The sequence below is a fragment of the Salmo salar genome, chromosome 06, assembly GCF_965601325.2.
Source record: "Salmo salar chromosome 06, fSalSal1, whole genome shotgun sequence".
NCBI classification, from domain to species: Eukaryota; Metazoa; Chordata; class Actinopteri; order Salmoniformes; family Salmonidae; genus Salmo; species Salmo salar.
Window position 1 is genome coordinate 60831684 of NC_138296.1, and position 20772 is coordinate 60852455.

The 20772-nt window shown below is 42.9% G+C and overlaps 1 protein-coding gene across 1 annotated transcript in view; it reads left to right on the plus strand.

Moving 5' to 3' along the window:
• mei4 (meiosis-specific, MEI4 homolog (S. cerevisiae)) overlaps nt 1-20772 on the plus strand; it is a 47029-nt gene that overhangs the window by 13809 nt on the left and 12448 nt on the right. Inside the window, exon 4 of the mRNA XM_014204931.3 lies at nt 5773-5904. Within this exon, the coding sequence (XP_014060406.1) occupies nt 5773-5904 (132 nt within the window). The remainder of the gene's footprint in view (nt 1-5772; nt 5905-20772) is intronic.

Below are 20772 nucleotides of genomic sequence, written 5' to 3' on the forward strand. Positions count from 1 at the left end.
GGAGATTTGTACAGGGTAAAAGGGATCTTGAAGAAGGAAGGCTGTCACTCCATTTTGCCACGACTTGCCATACCCTGTGGACAGCGCTTAATTGGAGCCAATTTCCTCCTACACACCCAAAGCACAGCTCCAAACTATACAATAACTATTTAGGGAAGAATCAGTCAGCTGGTATTCTGTCTATAATGGAGTGGCCAGCAGTCACCGGATCTCAACCCTATTGAGCTGTTGTGGGAGCAGCTTGACCGTATGGTACGTAGGAAGTGCCCATCAAGCCAATCCAACTTGTGGGAGGTGCTTCAGGAAGCATGGGGTGAAATCTCTTCAGATTACCTCAACAAATTGACAACTAGGTTAGCCTAGTGGTTAGAGCGTTGGGCCAGTAACCGAAAGGTTGCTGGATCGACTCCCCGAGCTGACACGGTAAAAGTCTGTCGTTTTGCCTCTGAGCAAGGCAGTTAACCCACTATTCCCCGGGAGCCGAAGACGTGGAATTCGATTTAAGGCAGCCCCCCCGCATCTCTCTGATTCAGAGAGGTTGGGTTAAATGCGGAAGACACATTTCAGTTGAAGGCATTCAGTTGTACAACTGACCAGGTATCCCCCCTTTTAGAGTGCATACATAATTAAATTTAAAAAAACATACTGGTCCCCCGTGACAATCGAACCCACAACACTGGCATTGCAAGCACCGTGCTCTACCCACTGAGCCAGACAGGACTCTTTTTTTTTTATGATAAAAGGTGCAGATAAATGTCCATTTACTCTGACTCTAGCGTGGGGGGTTGAATAACGGATTTGTACCAATCTAATGAACTTGGTACCAAATACAAATTCATGCAGCATTTTAAACAGATAAGGCCATGATACCCAATCAAAGGCCTTCTGTGCATCCAGGGCCAGTGCCATATTTTCCCCATCCTTAGTCTGGGCAGATGATGTAACATTTAGGCATCTTCTCATATTATCCGACAGTTGACGGCCAGCATTGATCAGACATAAAAGACAAATGTACAGACAAATGAGAGGTGGATGTACCGAACAAACGGGTCCATTTGACAATATCAGTGCTTTGTTGTCATGTCTAATTTAGCCCATTCCTCATCTTCCTGCCATCATTCCCACAGCCTCCCGCCCTGATCTTACGTACTAATATAGAGCTAGCTAGCAGGGATGATGCAACTGGCTGTGGTGAACCCTGCAATCTTGTTTATTCTCTGAACTAGCCTTATGCTACACCATGTCTTTCAAAACATCTAATCCATAACCAAAACCCCATCCATAACCCCGCCCCCCTGTCTAACTGTACTCTGACTCAAACTGTTACATGTAGCCGACTGACACAAGTATATCCACCCAACCCACAGGCGTTAAGGTCTTTACAACCCCATCATTCAGCACAGTGGTCAGGGTGAGTGAAAGAGTATGGGTGACATTGTTGCTGTGTCCTGTGTTAACGTGTGTCTCTCTGGCCACCATCATTTCAGGACAGGTGTGGTTCAGCACAGAACCCTGTGTGGTTCAGCACAGTAAACATCCAACTTCAACTCTACATAAAAAAAAACGGTGTGTATATATATATATATATATATATATATATATATATATATATATATATATATACATATACTGCTCAAAAAAATAAAGGGAACACTTAAACAACACAATGTAACTCCAAGTCAATCACACTTCTGTGAAATCAAACTGTCCACTTAGGAAGCAACACTGATTGACAATACATTTCACATGCTGTTGTGCAAATGGAATAGACAACAGGTGGAAATTATAGGCAATTAGCAAGACACCCCCAATAAAGGAGTGGTTCTGCAGGTGGTAACCACAGACCACTTCTCAGTTCCTATGCTTCCTGGCTGATGTTTTGGTCACTTTTGAATGCTGGCGGTGCTTTCACTCTAGTGGTAGCATGAGACGGAGTCTACAACCCACACAAGTGGCTCAGGTAGTGCAGCTCATCCAGGATGGCACATCAATGCGAGCTGTGGCAAGAAGGTTTGCTGTGTCTATCAGCGTAGTGTCCAGAGCATGGAGGCGCTACCAGGAGACAGGCCAGCACATCAGGAGACGTGGAGGAGGCCGTAGGAGGGCAACAACCCAGCAGCAGGACCGCTACCTCCGCCTTTGTGCAAGGAGGAGCAGGAGAAGCACTGCCAGAGCCCTGCAAAATGACCTCCAGCAGGCCACAAATGTGCATGTGTCTGCTCAAACGGTCAGAAACAGACTCCATGAGGGTGGTATGAGGGCCCGACGTCCACAGGTGGGGGTTGTGCTTACAGCCCAACACCGTGCAGGACGTTTGGCATTTGCCAGAGAACACCAAGATTGGCAAATTCGCCACTGGCGCCCTGTGCTCTTCACAGATGAAAGCAGGTTCACACTGAGCACGTGACAGACGTAACAGAGTCTGGAGATGCCGTGGAGAACGTTCTGCTGCCTGCAACATCCTCCAGCATGACCGGTTTGGCGGTGGATCAGTCATGGTGTGGGGTGGCATTTCTTTGGGGGGCCGCACAGCCCTCCATGTACTCGCCAGAGGTAGCCTGACTGCCATTAGGTACCGAGATGAGATCCTCAGACCCCTTGTGAGACCATATGCTGGTGCGGTTGGCCCTGGGTTCCTCCTAATGCAAGACAATGCTAGACCTCATGTGGCTGGAGTGTGTCAGCAGTTCCTGCAAGAGGAAGGCATTGATGCTATGGACTGGCCCGCCCGTTCCCCAGACCTGAATCCAATTGAGCACATCTGGGACATCATGTCTCGCTCCATCCACCAACGCCACGTTGCACCACAGACTGTCCAGGAGTTGGCGGATGCTTTAGTCCAGGTCTGGGAGGAGATCCCTCAGGAGACCATCCGCCACCTCATCAGGAGCATGCCCAGGCGTTGTAGGGAGGTCATACAGGCACGTGGAGGCCACACACACTACTGAGCCTCATTTTGACTTGTTTTAAGGACATTACATCAAAGTTGGATCAGCCTGTAATGTGGTTTTCCACTTTAATTTTGAGTGTGACTCCAAATCCAGACCTCCATGGGTTGATAAATTGGATTTGCATTGATTATTTTTGTGTGATTTTGTTGTCAGCACATTCAACTATGTAAAGAAAAAAGTATTTAATAAGATTATTTCTTTCATTCAGGTCTAGGATGTGTTGTTTAAGTGTTCCGTTTATTTTTTTGAACAGTATATATATATATATATATATATGTGCCCATCTCTGTGAACTATTCCATTGCGGAGGCCTAGACTAAAAGACAATTTATGCTTGATTCGAAAATGTGGTGGAGGCTCCGTATGGAGGGTGTGAGGCAATTGCAAAACCTCTGTACCGCATCGCCATTCGCCTCCCAAATGTTGTAACATTGCGGAGGGCTCTGTATTGCACCGCATTGACATGATTGGTTGATGGGAGGTGGGGGCGGTACATCCTGTATAAACACAAACTCACTTTCTTCACAGCTCTGACCTGCTCTGCGATGCTCAAGAAGTATGAATGCCCTGGTTTCTGCTGAGTCTGTATCACCGTAAATCCGGCATGGCCAATGCAGACATTGGATTGACCATGCAGCGCCCAGATGCACAATGGTCTCCAGGAATGCGCTCTCTCCCACCAATTTGTGCACGTTCATTGTTTCTTAACTTCATTGTGTGAATTGTTCGCATTTGGTTGTTAGTGTCTATCAATTCCCCCATTACATATGTCACCAGTCGTACATTTACCGTTAATTCCTATAATTTCTAATCTACAATGGTCATTTCCATTTGGTTATGGTCATTTCTGTTAATGTATTCAATATATTATTATTCCATTCTTAAGGTTCTCATTGTCGGAGTAGACACATTGTTTGCATAGCGCACAATCTATGCTACTCTTGTGAGAAACAAGTTTTGGTTTATTTCATTCCATTTACGAGTTTTGTCAATTCAATTTAGTCATTGACAGAAGCGCTCCAAACAAAAGACAATTATGAGTAAGGACGCACACCTGATTACGCTTAGAAGTATATAGGCCTAGAGGCTACCTGGCCTGTACGCAAATGTAGGCATATAAATGTGCCCATTTAGGGATCTGAAAGTATTTCTGATTGGCTTAACGCACCACCACTAATGAGCTGTGGAGCTTCTCAAAGAAATGTTTTCTTCACCTCAAATGGCAAGCAAACAAAGTCTGTTTTTACACCCATTGACAATGACAATATTTCCTCAATGTAGGCTATTTTAAAAATCTTTCCAGCTCTCTCCCTTTCGATAACCACTCAGCGTGAAAGGGATAAAAAGTAATGCTCTGATCCAGTGGAAACGTCGTAAAATAGGCCTACCTGATTACTTATCAGTGCTTGACTTGGACTGAAATAGGTTCCGGTAGTTGGGTGCTGGTACTGTTTATATTTAGGTGCAGGAGCTCCACAATACTTTTGAGATAATATTCTATAAGAGGAACAGGAGTAGAACATTTGAGGTGCCAGTGCTCAGCTCCGGTGTCACGTTCGTCAGAAGGAGGAGACCAAGGCGCAGCATGCGTGGGGTTCCACATCTTTTAATAAATGAAACTCACCAAACAAAACAATAAAGCACAAACGAACCGTGAAGTAAATGGCGTGCTCACAGGCAACTAACCAAAAAACAAGATCCCACAAAAACCCAGTGGGAAAAGGCTACCTAAATATGATCCCCAATCAGAGACAACGAAAGACAGCTGCCTCTGATTGGGAACCATATCAGGCCAACATAGAAATACAAAAACACAAATATACATAATCTAGAATGCCCACCCAAATCACACCCTGACCTAATCAAATAGAGAAATAAAAAGGCTCTCTACAGTCAGGACGTGACATCCGGTGAGCTCCTGCCCAAGTCAAGTACTCCTTCTTATCCCTTGCGCAAATAGCCTACAGCTGTGTCTGTCTCAAACTCACTGGCATGGGAAACTGAGGGCCCAGAATATTTTATGTTGCAAGTTTGCTTCTGCAAGCTTCTGGCTGAACCCAAGTTAATAATTGATACAATGTTTCAAGTTCGTTGCAGACAGGCCATGTATAGCAAATGTGATTTTTAGGATATTTTTTTTATCAGGATATTTTCTACCTGCAGGTTGCAATGTTTTTATTTGTTGCCTTTATGTAGGCTATTTTTACATAGTTGACAATGGCAATAGAAGTGACTTTTTAGGTTTGTATCATTTTCATTTAGATTAGGATAGAATTCTAATTAACCACATGACAATGATTTGGAGATATGAAGATGTTGTTTTAAATGAAATTAAAATGTTCCACGAAAATGTGCATATGAAAACCATAACTGGCACGCAGATCGGTATAAATAATAAGATATATTGGCATTCCACATGAAAGGTCGCCGACTCCTAGTATAGTCTATTACCGGCAACTTCAGGAGAGCAATGGCAGAATCTGCAAAAGCCAGCAGGAGCGGGATGAGAATAGTTGGGTCAGGTTAAGGTTTCTTTCTTCCACTAGATCTTTGGCTGCCTCTTGAGTCATTTGTGTATTATTTCATCAAACAGTAAGCTTAAAGCATCAGATAAGCTCAATGCATTTAGTTGGTTTTATTAAAACACATAGGGTGTGTCTATATATGCAAAAATACACCAATTGATTGGTCGAAAGAACAAGACTTTCGGTTGACCAAGATTTTTTAGGGGTCGGGGACAGCCCTAGTTAAGTGAAGGAATATGGGGGTCGGTGGTGTTACCGTGCTGTGTTTTGATGTGTTTCCCTCTGGTCTGCATCAGTTCCAGGTTCAGGAGAGGCTGACGGAGTGTTTGATCCTGCTGGGAGGGAGCAACTTGCTTAGGTCCCTGCTCATCCGTCATGTGCTGTCTGAGATCAACCGGCTGGCAGAACACCTCTGGATCACCTGCCAGGTAAGGACCAGGACACACACGAACACACACACACACACACACACACACCTCTTGATGGCCAGGGCTCTCCACACATACCTTGGGTGGGGGAAGGGAGGATGTTACAGGTTTATATAGGATGATTCAAATCATTGAATTTAATGCTGTTTGTAGTACTGTTTATTATGCATATATAGTGAGCCAGTATTGGGACAGTGACATGTGTTTTGTTGTTTTCCCTCTGTACTCCAGCCATTTGGACATGAAATGATACAATGACTATGAGGTTAAAGTGCAGACTGTCAGCATTCATTTTAGCGTATTTTCATCCATATCGGGTGAACCGTTAAGGAATTACAGCGCTTTTTAGACAAAGTCCCCCCATTTTAGGGGACCAAAAGTATTGGCACAAATGTACTTCAAGTAGTAAATAGTTAAGTATTTCGTCCCATATTCATAGCATGCAATGACTACATCAAGCTTGACTACAAATTTGTTGGATACATTTGCTTGTTTGTTTTGGTTGTGTTTCAGATCATTTTGTGCCCAATAGAAATTAATGGTATATAATGTATTGTGTCATTTTGGAGTCAGTTTTATTGTAAATAAGAATAGAATATGTTTCTAATCCACATTAATGTGGATGCCACCATGATTACTGATCCTGAATGAATCGTCAATAATGATGAGTGAGAAAGTTAAACACGCACAACATACCCCCTCCCCCCCGAGAAATGCTAACCTCCCCTCTTATTGTAATAGTGAGAGGTTCGCATGTCTTGGTGGTATGATATTTCAGTGTCTGTAACTTTCTCACTCAGGGCATATCGCACAAGCCTACATGTCACAACATTGATCTCAGGTAGCCTACAAGGTGTGGTGGGTGAAGCTGTTTGACTGGCACATCTCCTCTGAAAGCCAGTGTATACAGACAGCCCAGCCGCCAGCGCTCATGCGAAATAGAAATGTGTGAATAGGGAATTGAAAGCAGATTATTCTCCCTTCTCGTGGCGCTCAACTCCCACTGTAGAGAGACAGTTTGTGTGTCTTTCCTTCATCCTATTGAGAAAGGCCCTTATTGAAGCAGCCCTGAGCAAAAAGCAGAACACATTGCTGCTATACCAAGTGAATGAGAAAAGAGCATTTCTGTCACATCATTTTGTCTGGAAGCAAAGTCCTAGACATTGGTTTATTAAATATTATAGGACCTTTTCTTTGCTGAGACCATTGATGTTGAGTTATTTAAGTACACTGTGGCTGCTACTGTAGACCACTGTCATTTGGTTATAATGTATTCAGATTACCTGTAATTGCTCACTTAATTTTTGGGACTGTTGACTTGCCTCGTACCCCTCTAACATTGAGTTTTTGACACTTCAAAGCACTTGTGCCACTTCAAAGCCATTTTGCCCTTGCACTTGACCCCTCTGCTGTCAATGTAGAAAAAGTGTCGGATAAATTGCTTGTAAAGACCTCTATCGTTTGAAGACTTCGCTAATTAGTATAGCCCGACCGATATATTGGTTCACCGATATCGGCTGATATTGGCCTTCTACAAACATCGGTATCGGCCGATAATTCCACCGATAACCAATATTCAATAAATATTATGAAAAATGGGATTCGCATGCTTATCCGAACACTTGGATGGCAATGTTTCATTATTGTCACAATGTAAGAAATCAACATTTGAAGCATATTTCTTGGACAATTGGTCTTTTGGATGGCAATTTATGAGAACTCGTGTGGAAAAATTACACGTAAAACAGTATATCGGCAGATGTATCGGTAAATTTTGTACCCCCCAAAATATTGGAATCGGTATCGGACCCCAAAAACACATCAGTCGGGCTCTACTAGGCACAGTACCTCACCCCTCAGAGAATGGAAGTCCCTCTGTGTCCCAAATGGCACCCTTTTCCCTTTTATAAGACACCACTTTTGACTTGGGCCAATAGGGCTCTGGTTAAAAGTAGTGCACTATATAGGGAATAGGGTGCCATTTGGAATGCATACCCAATGATGCGGTTGAAAGGATTGAGGTGTACTTAACAGAACTTTGAATGGGCTGCTGGCGTGCAGTTGCACTGTGGTACATTATTACAACAACAGGCTTCATTTGCTCTACAAGCTTGCCTGTGCTGTTGAACGTTTGCATGAAAATTGAGACATAACAGGCTTCTTTTTGGTTGATTTAGAGTCTCGGAATATGCTCTCTATACAATAATACATGAATGCAACTGTGGAGAAGAGGCCAGTGCATTGAGAGCTGTAGGCTGGGCTTTTTAATACATTTTTTATTTCACCTTTATTTAACCAGGTAGACCAGTTGAGAACAAGTTCTCATTTACAACTGCGACCTGTCCAAGATAAAGCAAAGCAGTGCGACAAAAACAATAACAGAGTTACACATAAACAAACTTACAGTCAATAACACAATAGAAAAATCTATGTACAGTGTGTGCAAATGTAGAAGATTAGGGAGGTAAGGCAATAAATAGGTCATAGAGGCGAAATAATGACAATTTAGCATTAACACTGGAGTGAAAGATGTGCAGATGATGATGTGCAAGTAGAGATACTGGGGTGCAAAAGAGCAAAAAGATAACAATATGGGGATGAGGTAGTTGGATGTGCTATTTACAGATTGGCTATGTACAGGTACAGTGATCAGTAAGCTGCTCTGACAGCTGATGCTTAAAGTTAGAGGGAGATATAAGTCTCCAGCTTTAGTGATTTTTGCAATTCGTTCCAGTTATTGGCAGCAGAGAACTAGAAGGAAAGGCGGTCAAAGGAGGTGTTGGCTTTGAGGATGACCAGTGAAATATACCTGCTGTAGCGCGTGCTACTGGTGGGTGTTGCTATGGTGACCAGTGAGCTGAGATAATGCGGGGCTTTACCTAGAAAATACTTTTAGATGACGACGAATATGCAGCGAGGGCCAGCCAACGTGAGCATACAGGTTGCAGTGGTGGGTAGTATATGGGGCTTTGGTGACAAAACGGAAGGCACTGTGATACATCGAGTTTCCTGAGAAGAGTGTTGGAGGCTATTTTGTAAATGACATCGCCAAAGTCAAGGATCGGTAGGGTTGCCTGATTTGCCCATCAAAAGACAGCGAGGGAATTGTATAACGCATCAAGCCTCCGTTACTGCGTCTTGCCTCGCAATGCAGTGGGGCAGTTTGTGTTAATACTGTATGATTTTCGAGAGCTGTGGTCGAGTCTTGGAAAATAAAGTTTGAAGACTTGCCAGCAGGGCCTAAAACTAACTTTTTTTGTATACCAGCCACTGTGGCAGGTACTGTAGACAATACAATCTATCAGCCACACTGATTTTCTTACCAGCCCAAAATATTTTTGGGGCCATAATTACACAAAGAAACACACAAAAAAAACGGATGAGCATGCTTAATGTTTCTAAGCATTAAATGTATTACTAGTAAGAAGTAATGTGGTATATTGCTTGATTTAATATTCTGTGACCTATGATTTTTGCTAGCAGTGGGAGCAAACCCAAACATTGAAAAGCAACCGAGAACAAAACAATGTAAATAGCCAAGAAATGCAAGGAAAGCTTGAGTAAATTAGACCAATTTATATGCCTGTGCCCAATGCTTCTAAAAACAAATCTTTCGGGCACTCACAACCCCCCAGACAGGCAGTGTTGCTGCATGAGGTGGGATAGCGACAACGTTAGGATTCAGATTTCTTTGTGCCTTACCAGATATGAAACAAAATGGCAGAAATACTTTGAAAACAGCTACAGCAGCATTTATTTTGCTATAAATCACAAATCTCACTTGTGGCCATACATTTTTTTTTCAATTGCTCACACTGTAGAACCCGGAGTGTTACCACGCGCTAACGTGGCTGGTAAATCAGACATTCTTACCCACCAATGCCAAAACTCTAATTTGGCAGGTGGCGGGTGTTCATTTTAGTCCCTGCTTGTCACACTCTAGTCTAGCTGTGGCGGCTCGAAGCTCTTGTGAAATAAAAAAAAACTGTACTAATTTATCAGCCTCTTCTGTTCCGTCCTCGTGGCTTGGTAATGCACGGTACTGTATGCAGGGAGCATCCTCGGTCTGATAGCCTCCCTGTGCGTTTCAGCCTCCCATGTGTCCGTGCGTGTTACCCCTGTCTTTCCCCCAGATCTGCAGTGGGACTATGATAAAGGCAGACCTGTCAGATGAGGTGTATTTCTAGGGTGATTCATGTGAGCATTAAGATTCCGTTAACCCTTCACACGGAGTGACAGAGCCACATGGTTTTCTCCTGCCTCTGTAGCTTCATGCACTCAGCAAGGGGTAACGCTGTGGGGGCTGCTCCTCTGGGATGGAGGTAGGGATGATCAGTTCAGTCCACCGACACACACACACACACACACACAGCCGCAACATAAACACACACTACCTTGGCCACTATAGAGGTGAGATAGGCATCCCCATCTGTTTGCTAGACCCTTCCCATGGTAAAAAAAAATGGCAGGACTTGGTAAAGGTTGTATAAGGGACAAGATCTGTGTGTTGGCCTAAAATGTAATTTCTCAACCATGTCACTAGTTGCTTCTCTGTTAATGTAGCGGTCTGGTAACACCTAATAACAAGACAGTTCTAAGGACAACATGGAGAGGATGCTCAATTATGCCAAATTGTTTTAACGATGAGTCAGTCAGAGCTCTATTGGATCTGGTTGTATTCTGAGAAGTAATTTAGGATCAAATTGTTGGATAATTGGTTTGTTGCCCGATGGACATTGTAATCATGATTATTATGAGAATGATTGCATTTCTAATTGGTTTTTCTACAGACATGCTGTAGGCTGCATATAGCCTAATACTGAACCAAAGAGTGGTGTTGCCTCAAGTCTCTAGTGATGACAATCAATTAAAGAAGGATTACTTCAGTAGTATTTTCTTTAAGCCGTTATTATTTAATCAGCAGAGTTAAAAGGGGAGTAGTGACTATTAGGGTTGGGCGATATTACGACACAATCAGAAATCAACGACGTTTGACAGACATCGTCGATGGCAACGACCTCATGATGTGACAGACGATAGTTTTTATATGTTTACATTTTTTTTTTACAGACAATAGTTTAACCTATTTGAACATGACTGGCACAGCAGAAGTTGGCCAGCGCACAACAGTGCAGCTCACAGCCGGGCGACCCGCCAAATGACCCACCTATTCCTATTTGCCGTAGCCTTTTTCATGAATTATGTAGGTAGACTTAGCCTACTATTAACATAACACACGAGTAGCCCTGTAATGTAGACGGAGCGGAGAGTGCCCAAAGCTGCGCAAAACGTCAGATAACATTTCTCTCGCTCACCTCTCCAATGTCAGATGATCATGGGCCTTTTGCAGCAAACACCCCGTTGTGTGGCTTATTCTGAAATCTTCATTTCCCTTTTTGTCCCATTCCCCATTTTATTTGCATGTGTCTTGTTAGTCTAAGCATATATTTCACGATCAACATTCAAATGAATCCAGGAGGCCAGTAACCGAGTTCTATCTCAGTTATGTTTGTGAATATCCAAAATAAAAACATGATATGGTAATAATGAGAGAGGGATAACCAACAATTGCAAGATGGAATAATTGAATGGGAGGTTAAACAAACCTTAAACGTTTTTGGACTCCACCTGACCAAAGCTTTAGGAAAAACAAAGTGTGGCTCCGGAAATTCCTTGCAAACTAAACAGCCAATAATATAGCCCAACACTAGGCTACTGTCAATAAAATGAGCAGTTAACGTTACTAGTACAAGTTTAAACAGATATTTGTATTATTGTGGAAGAGTTTATTCATATCCTTGAATTGCGCTACGGGCATTACATAACCACCCGCAGCAGCGCTTTCGATAAGCGCAAACAAAAAATATATGTTGCTATAAAAAGAGAGGCTACAAATTGCAAAATGAATCAAGTAAACAAAATAAGTATGAGATTAACCAAATAAATGAAAGTGCAAATCAGTTTTAAAGCACACAACAGAATATTCTATCCTAGGCTACATTTATTTTGAATAAGACACATCTGTGAATACAGGCTTTGAAAATTAAACAAATAATGCAATGAAGAACCATTGACTATTTTTCTTTTCATTATATATTAACCTACCTAAAGGTTACTGGCAAGGAACACAAGCATGTTCACCTTTTCTGGCTTTAATAGACTCTGGAGTGGCATGCTGTATGTAGACCCACTGAAAACACATTCAGACCGAACACTTTTTGCACAGATGCAGAGGTAAAACATTTTTTTGATGATACAATTGTATATTAACGAGGTTTGGACAGGTTGATAGGACGATGTGTCATTCCAGACATCTCCCAACCCTAGTGACTATTCCATAAGCAGAGTTTAGCCCAGCCAGGCAGCAGGTTTGCAGGCTCTGGTGGTGGGCAGGCGGGTTGCCACTGCCCTTGGACCATTCAGAGAAGCCCAGCCATCTGGGCCCCGTGTTGCACTGTGACAGGGCATGACAGTCACAGCACATAGCGCCCAACCCAGACAGACAGACTACCCACACAGCCCATAGGACAAACGGTACAAACACTCACTCTCTTCTCCAATAACACTATAACACTGGGCAGTAAAAATGACAATCTGGACTGTTTTTCTGACTGTGCTTTATGTCAAGTTTAAATCATGGTTGTTCTGTGGCTATTGTTGAAGCAATTTATCACCCTGGCCCTGCCATTTTGTAATTAGTAAAACACTTTACCAGAGCCATATATTTCGATATATGGCTCTGCTATTTACTGATGGTTGTCTTTTTCCTCTTACACAGGGGTACTCCAAGGACAAACCCATAGCCTGAATATGATCTATCAGACTCAGTGTCCAAGCAGCAAACCTGTTTTTTATTGTCTAATTAGAGTGTGCTAGCTAGCCCAGTCTTAAGTCTGGGGAGGGAAGGGATTGTCAGGGATGACTACCTTTTAATAAGATGAAGTTTGGCTCCAGGATGATGAATGAAAGTTATCAGATGTGCAGAGCTCGGTCAGTTATCATGTCAGCTAGAGCCAGAGGAAATGAGTGTCAGAGCTGAGGCTTGTAAAGGGCAATGGCAGCTAAAACTGTTCTGTTTAGCCTCAGAAAACTGCAGTGTAATGCTCGGGGGAACATTTTCACTCCGGATTACGCTGTCCATCTACAGTAAGCAGACCACTTACTTTTCATCCCTAAATGTCACGAGTGAGATATCTGTATCTGTACATTTTTAGCCAAAGCTTTCAGTAGAATCAGCTTTCCCTTTCATTTCTAGAGAGAGTATGCTAATCTTTCCTGAGTTGGGAAGGATGCACACTGAAAGTTGAGAGCGTAATTATATGGAATCATTGTCAGTTTGAGATGTGTTATTTAGAGAATATTTAAAGAAATTTCATAGCATCCCTCTTCACCATTTATAATTTATCAATAACGAGTTTCTGATGCAAAGCACCTTCTCGTCATCATAACATCCTGTATGTCGCCATGGCAGCCTGAAGGCCTATGTATACACTGCAAATTGGCCAGTATTACCTAGTATTGATTTTCAGTATAACATGTAAGGGAAAGGGGTATACCTAGTCAGTTGTACAACTGAATGCCTTCAACTGAAATGTGTCTTCCGCATTTAACCCAACCCCTCTGAATCAGAGAGGTGCGGGGGGCTGCCATAATCGACATCCACGTCTTGGCTCCCGGGGAACAGTGGGTTAACTGCCTTGCTCAGGGGCAGAACGACCGATTTTTACCTTGTCAGCTCGGGGATTCGATCCAGCAATCTTTCGGTTACATGTAGTGTTGATTCAAGTATTAAATTAACACTAATTGGTGTAAAATAACCTTAGTATTGGTGTTAATAACCATTGTTGCGGATTGATTTTTAGAATGGTTTGTTTCATGCTATGTGTTTGCATGTACATTGATTAATTCATCTTATGCATCTCAAATATAAATAACATAAATGTTTCTACTAATCCAGTCTGTTACTTCAATTTATTGCACCCGTTACTGAAATGGTTGTTCCAGTTTAGATGCTTTAGGTAGTCTCATTTCTTAGTCTTCCCAACCTGGCAGTCATTCTGAATGCATGTTGTGGGTGAATTAAAATTGAAAATGTTGGATATCCCCACTCTGGCTGGATTCCAGTAAGACTTGTACATCACTTTGCACACCAGCTTAAAGTGACTTGCGGGCCCGATGTGGCTTGTAAACCATGAGTTTCGGGCCACTCTATTAGGCTAAAGCTCTCAAAATAAGGCCTTATGAAATATGTGTTGTATTGTGTTAAAGAATTTGATTTGAATGATAACATATTTTCTTAGGATCTCATCACAGGACTGAAAATGGATAATTGCAACAACCATGTCACTGACAAATACAGTCATGGGTGGTAACTCTACAATTCACTCGAAAGGCAAGGCACTCCGGGAAATATGCAAATGGAGCTTTTCACTAAGTATTGTGTTAATTTAACACTGGAGAATTTGTGGCGTAGTACTGCACATGTACATAAGAGATTTCAGCTGAGGGACACTGCCTGCCCTACCACGACAGAGTCAGCAGCTCAGACTCCAGCCCCCCCCCCCCCACACACACACACACACACACACACAAAGTGACACACACACACACAAAGTGACACAGAAACACACACACTCATGCCTGCTCTGCTCCGCCACCCGTCCTCTATTAGTTAGTGGTAGAGTGAGGTCAGGACCCTGCTTAGGACATCCTGTACCCTCAGTGCATCAGGATATTTGTACAGCCGTCCTCTGAGGGACACAGTCCCTGCTTCTGCCTTGGGTTAACTGCAAAGAGCCTTGTCAGGACAAATATTCCTCTCTCACACACACACACACACACACACAAAGGGTGTCCCTATACAGACAGAAAACTGATTCTTCTGTGTGCATTATTCTTACCAGAGGGAAACTAATAACAGTCGTTTTGTACTAGTTTTAGGGTCATCGTTGTTGTTTTTCTACCCACTTGCACATCTCACTGAGTCAGCGGTAAAGTGACCAGTGAAGATGGCTTTTCTTCAGCGGGAGAAAGACACCTTTGTCTATGAACAGCTTCCGTACCAGTCACACTATTTATAGCTCCTCAGACTGCAGACTGCAATCTCAGGCCTGTTGAACTTCTCTTGGCGGGATCATAGAGATCTACAGGCCGATCTATTACATTTTCAGTAGATGACAATACATATATCCCACAACTCCTGTCTAGGTCCCACAAGACATGACCAGGCATAGCCCTCCTTCCCTAGTAAGAACAAGTTATTTTATCTGCTATGTGGACTGCTTAAAGGATAACTCAAAGTATTTAGTGGTGTCATACACAATTTTTGTGTAATTGTATGATTTAATGTCTATTGACTGTTTAGTGATGAGCAAAACAGGAAAGTGCTGTTCTGTGACGTTTTCATGGAGGATCTGTGAGATGACTAATGCAAGAAATGGATAGTCATTTTCAGCGATCTACAGTATTCAGACCCCTTGACTTTTTCCACATTCTGTTACATTACAGCCTTATTCTTACACACAATCCTCCATAATGACAAAGCATAAACAGGTTTTTAGACATATTTACATTTTTTGTTGTTGTACTTTTAACTCTTTTTTTTTTTCTCCCCAATTTTGTGATATCCAATTGGTAGTTAGTCTTGTCCCATCGCTGCAACTCCCCTACGGTCTCGGGAGAGGCGAAGGTCGAGAGCCGTGCGACCTCCGAAACACGACCCTGCCAAGCCGTACTGCTTCTTGACACACACCTCGCTTAACCCGGAAGCCAGCCGCACCAATGTGTTGGAGGAAACACCGTACAACTGGCGACTGTCAGCGTGCATGCGCCTGGCCCACCACAAGGAGTTCGCTAGAGCACGATGGGACAAGGACATCCCGGCCGGCCAAACCCTTCCCTAACCCGGACGACACTGGGCCAATTGTGTGCCGCCTTGGGTCTGTAGTGACGCATCCTATTTCCATTGATCATCCGTGAGATTTTTCTACAACTTGATTGGAGTTCACCTGTGGTAAATTCAATTGATTGGACATGATTTGGAAAGGCACACACCTGTGTGTATATATAAGGTCCCACAGTTGACAGTGCATGTCAGAGAAAAAAGCCTTGAGGTCGAAGGAATTATCCGTAGAGCGCCGAGACAGGATTGTGTCGAGGTACAGATCTGGGGAAAGATACCAAAAAATGTCTGCAGCATTGAAGGTCCCCAAGAACACAGTCAAATCAAATTTCAAATCAAATTTATTTATAAAGCTCTTCTTACATCAGCTGATATCTCAAAGTGCTGTACAGAAACCCAGCCTAAAACCCCAAACAGCAAGCAATGCAGGTGCAGTAGCACAGTGGCCTCCATCACTCTGACAGAGCTCCAGAGTTCCTCTGTGGAGATGGGAGAACCTTCCAGAAGGACAACCATCTCTGCAGCACTCCACCAATCAGGCCTTTATGGTAGATAGGCCAGACGGAAGCCTCTCCTCAGTAAAAGGCACATGACAGCCCGCTTGGAGTTTGCCATAAGGCATCTATTGGACTCAGACCATGAGAAACAAGATTCCCAGGTGTGATGAAACCATAATTGAACTCTTTGGTCTGAATGCCAAGCATCTGAAGGGAACCTGGCAGCATCATGCTGTGGGGATATTTTTCAGCGGCAGGGACTAGAAGACTAGTCAGGATCGAGGGGAAAAATGAACGGAGCAAAGTACAGAGAGATCCTTGATGAAAACCTGCTCCAGAGTGCTCAGGACATCAGATTGGGGCCTTCCAACAGCACACAGCCAAGACAACCCAGGAGTGGCTTCGGGAGAAGTCTCTGAATGTCCTTGAGTGGCCCAGCCAGAGCCTGGACATGAACCCGATCGAACATCTCTGGAGAGACCTGAAAATAGCTGTGCAGCGATGCTCCTCAATCAACCTGACAGCTTGAGAGGATTCAACAAAGTACTGAGTAAAGGGTCTGAATACTTATGTAAATGTGATATTTCAGGGTTTTTTTTATACATTTGCAAACATTTCTAAAAACCTGTTTTTGCTTCGTCATTATGGGGTATTGTGTGTAGATTGATGAGGGAAAAAACAATTTAATCGATTTTAGAATAAGGCTGTGGCGTAACAAAATGTGGAAAAGTCAAGGCGCCTTAATACTTTACGAATACATTGTAAGCCTTTGCAACATTGACCAATTAAAAGCAGTTCTATAGCGATTAAGTTTCTGCAGTATACTATAGGCCAAATACATTATCACTGCTATGCTCTCCCTGCCGATGTTGTTCTTTTCAGATCATTTTAAAATTATATTTCTAAACTTGAGTTCTATGATCACGCCGGTAATAGATCATAATTTGTGGCACAGCTGAGTGAGAATAAATTGAAATAATATACTTTCTTTATAGACTTAAACATGAACTCACTCATAACAGCTGTATTCATTGATATGTGACAGTCTCTCTCTTCATCGTTTTAGACATTTTAAAAATCACAGTAGTATCAACTGACTTTGCTGTTTGTTCGATGAAGCTGCAGACTGCAGACATTGTGATCTGAGCAATCCGATTGGGTAGTGGTTGGCCTATAGGTGTATTTGATTTGCTCTCCGGGCACGCTGAGTAGGCAGAGTTTACCTTAAGACACATGAAATCTTTGGGTATTTTATAGAAATGTTTTGCGATCGATTAGGAATGCCTTGGAGATCAACCAGTTGATCGCGATTGACCGTTTGGTGACTGATTTAGACTAAGCTTAGTCTGGGCTTGATAGCCAGCTTGCTATGCTAACTGCAGGCTAACTAGGAGGAGCATTGCATCATGAAAGATGAAATGCACCCTGGGAATCGTAGTATGCTGTGAACGAGGAATCGTGTGGTATGACTAACATAAACAAAACATCAATGTGTATAAAATCTTACAGTAGTGCATTTATACTAAAAGTGTAATAACTGGTTAGAGAGTGGCGGAATTGCCCTTTTTTAAAGGAAAAAGGTAGAAGGAAAAACTGACAAGTAGACTTTTCATGAGGATGTCAAACTCTTATAGCCTAGTAATGTGTGATGTGCAGTGCACCTGAGGAAAAACAACACCCTTTGCCAATTTATCCTTTCCCGAATATACTGGAGTGTAGAGAAGGAGAAAAAGAGTGTGTGTGTTCATTCATGTCCAAGTGAGTCTCTCTCATAAAAGTCATTTTATTCTAGCATTGTTTATGTCCCCCCAGCTGACATGCACCCGAGCTGAACCACCTTATATCGTATCCAGCAAGCCTACGAGTCTGAGGGAAACGTGACTTATGGCTCTCAGCACTTCATGATACTGATGCTCATTAAAACCCTGGCCATTCTGACTGAGCTATGTCTCTCATTACACATCTGCCTAGTGCGTTTACGAGAGGGGTGTGTGTGTGTGTGTGTGTGTGTGTGTGTGTGTGTGTGTGTGGGTGGTGTGGGTGTGTGTGTGTGTGTGTGTGTGTGTGTGTGTGTGTGTGTGTGTGTGTGTGTGTGTGTGTGTGTAACAAAGTGCCGCCTCTCTCTTTGTGCTCTCTCCTATTCTCTCTTATTCTCCACGGTTGGTGCTTTCCCTTCTGGGCCAGTGACCGGTTTCAAGGAAGATCAGATTAAGAGCTGCAGCAGAGGTTTTGCTGGACCGTTAAATAGCCAAGGATCAAAGTCGTACTTGGCCCCTCAAAGCAGCACAGATCTCTAACCGAGAGGGAAAATGAAGCTGTTTGATCAAAGTCATGTTATGATGAAACAAAGCCAGGAGCCACCAGTGCGTCGGTAAATCACCTCATTTTTCCACTTCCTTCGACAGACTCTCACACTCTGCTGATGGCAAACAAATGTGTATCATGGTAGACAACGTGTTTTTCTCTGTGATATCTTGCATTCTGTTCAGGAGGCTCTACATACGTCTGTGTTGTGAGATGGAACATAGTATACAAAAAGTATTATTTTTTGGTGCCTTGACAATATAACTTTTTATTTAAATTGTAATAATATTCTTATGTTATTCTTGTCTAAAATTGTTCTGTACTCTGTCATGTATTTTATGTTTTATGTGGGCCCCAGGAAGAATAGCAAGCATGTACAACAGCTAATGGGGATTCTAAACTAGGAATCCACCAGGGAAGAGGATATGGTAATGCTCTGCAGACCAGCCCTCCTTGTCCTTCAGCTTAGCACGTAGCAGCAGCAAGCGTCTCTGTGCCATCAGCATTGACCTACACACAGAGGTACTGGAGATGAAGAAAATAAAGCCCTATCTGAGCCAGAACACCCTACAGGGCAGGAGTCTATCTCCTGTGTCTGTAGTGTGAGCCATCTTGATGTACAAGTAAACCCTTTGGACAAAAAAAATGGATTAAAAAAACACCCCCAAAAAACAGACCTGGTAAATAGAGCAGAGAGGAGCCTGGGCAAGGACAGGCTGGGGAGAGAGGTAACTGGGGAGAAGGTATACTGTGGTGTCAGGCCCAAGGCAGGCGGGCGGACAGAGGGGTCTGTAGCCTGTGGGGTTTCTGTCTGTCAAACCGAATGTCTTGGGGAAATTGACGGAATATTGCAGTTCAACCCAGGTGAAGTAATAAATCTCTCTGAAGGTTGATGTCACTTTTGGTCTCTTCATGAGTGTAGTGGGCAGTGAATGTGCCAGTGAGTCAGCATCCGTATACTCACTACATCACAACGGTTCTGACTGAGGAAAGACCTCGAGAGACAGTTTTCTGAAGAACTACAAAATGCTTTTCTTCCTCAGAGAATAGCCTAGATTTTAATGGTGTTGCTTTTGAGGCAAGCTTGAAGAACTTGGTGTTTCTTTTATCTTGTAACAAAAGGTATATGTCCTCACACTAAAAGCGGTCAAAATGCAGTCAGATATAACTCGGAGAATTCCCTCGCGGATGAGATGGGATCGATTAGCTGTCGGAGAAATCAGTGTATTGTCAGTCCACCGCCTTGAAAGAGATGCTATGAAACACATTGTAGCTTTCTCTGAGGCAGAAGACAAATCAATTCTGCGGAGTTGTTTTCCTTATCTTGAGCCAAGGTGATGACGGCTGTGTGGGAAAGTATTGTCTGCCTTTGTAGTGCTGGCTACAATAGGCCTCGGTCAGATGGCTATCAGAAAATATTTTATTCACTAAGCACATCTGCTCGGCTCTGCTCTCCACAGTTTACACACCGACCTCATGACATAGAATGGGATTGCAAATACCGGACCAACAGTCCTGGGAAGAACCCATTTTTCGGCAGCAGTTGTTTTGTTTCCACTGAAAGAGATTTATTGAAACTTATCCTGATTTTAGTTTTGTTTTTATCACGCCTCATAACTTGTCCTGCACAGATCATTGATCTGCTTTATAGTGTTTATAAGTGACTTGCATAACATAATTTGCAAATAAGTACAGTACAATGTTCATCAAATAAATGGATTGAAATTGAGTTCAAAAGTTAGCTTTTTTTTTTTTTTTTTTAAATGGGTACTCGTCATCTTTTGGCTGCTGAAACAAGCTAAGTCCCAAGGGGCCTCGTAGTCAAATATCTCAGACTCCAAATGCTATAACATTTTCCAAGTTTGGAAGATCAACCCTCCAAATGTGTGGAGTGCAGGCAGGTTTTGTTTGACATTTGATTTTAACTCTAGCATTTTGGTTTGTACAGCCAATCTGTCACAGACGCGAAGGTTGGTGTTTTGAGGATCTGGCTACTAAGTAAAGTGAGCAGTGTTAGTGATGAGCAAATGTCTATTTGCTTTTGTGTTGTTGGCTCTGTACTGAAATTAGCAAACACTGCATGGATATATTGATCAACCTCCAATACAAACAGACACCTGGGCATACAATCAGGTACATAATTGTTGGCACCATTGATAAAGATGA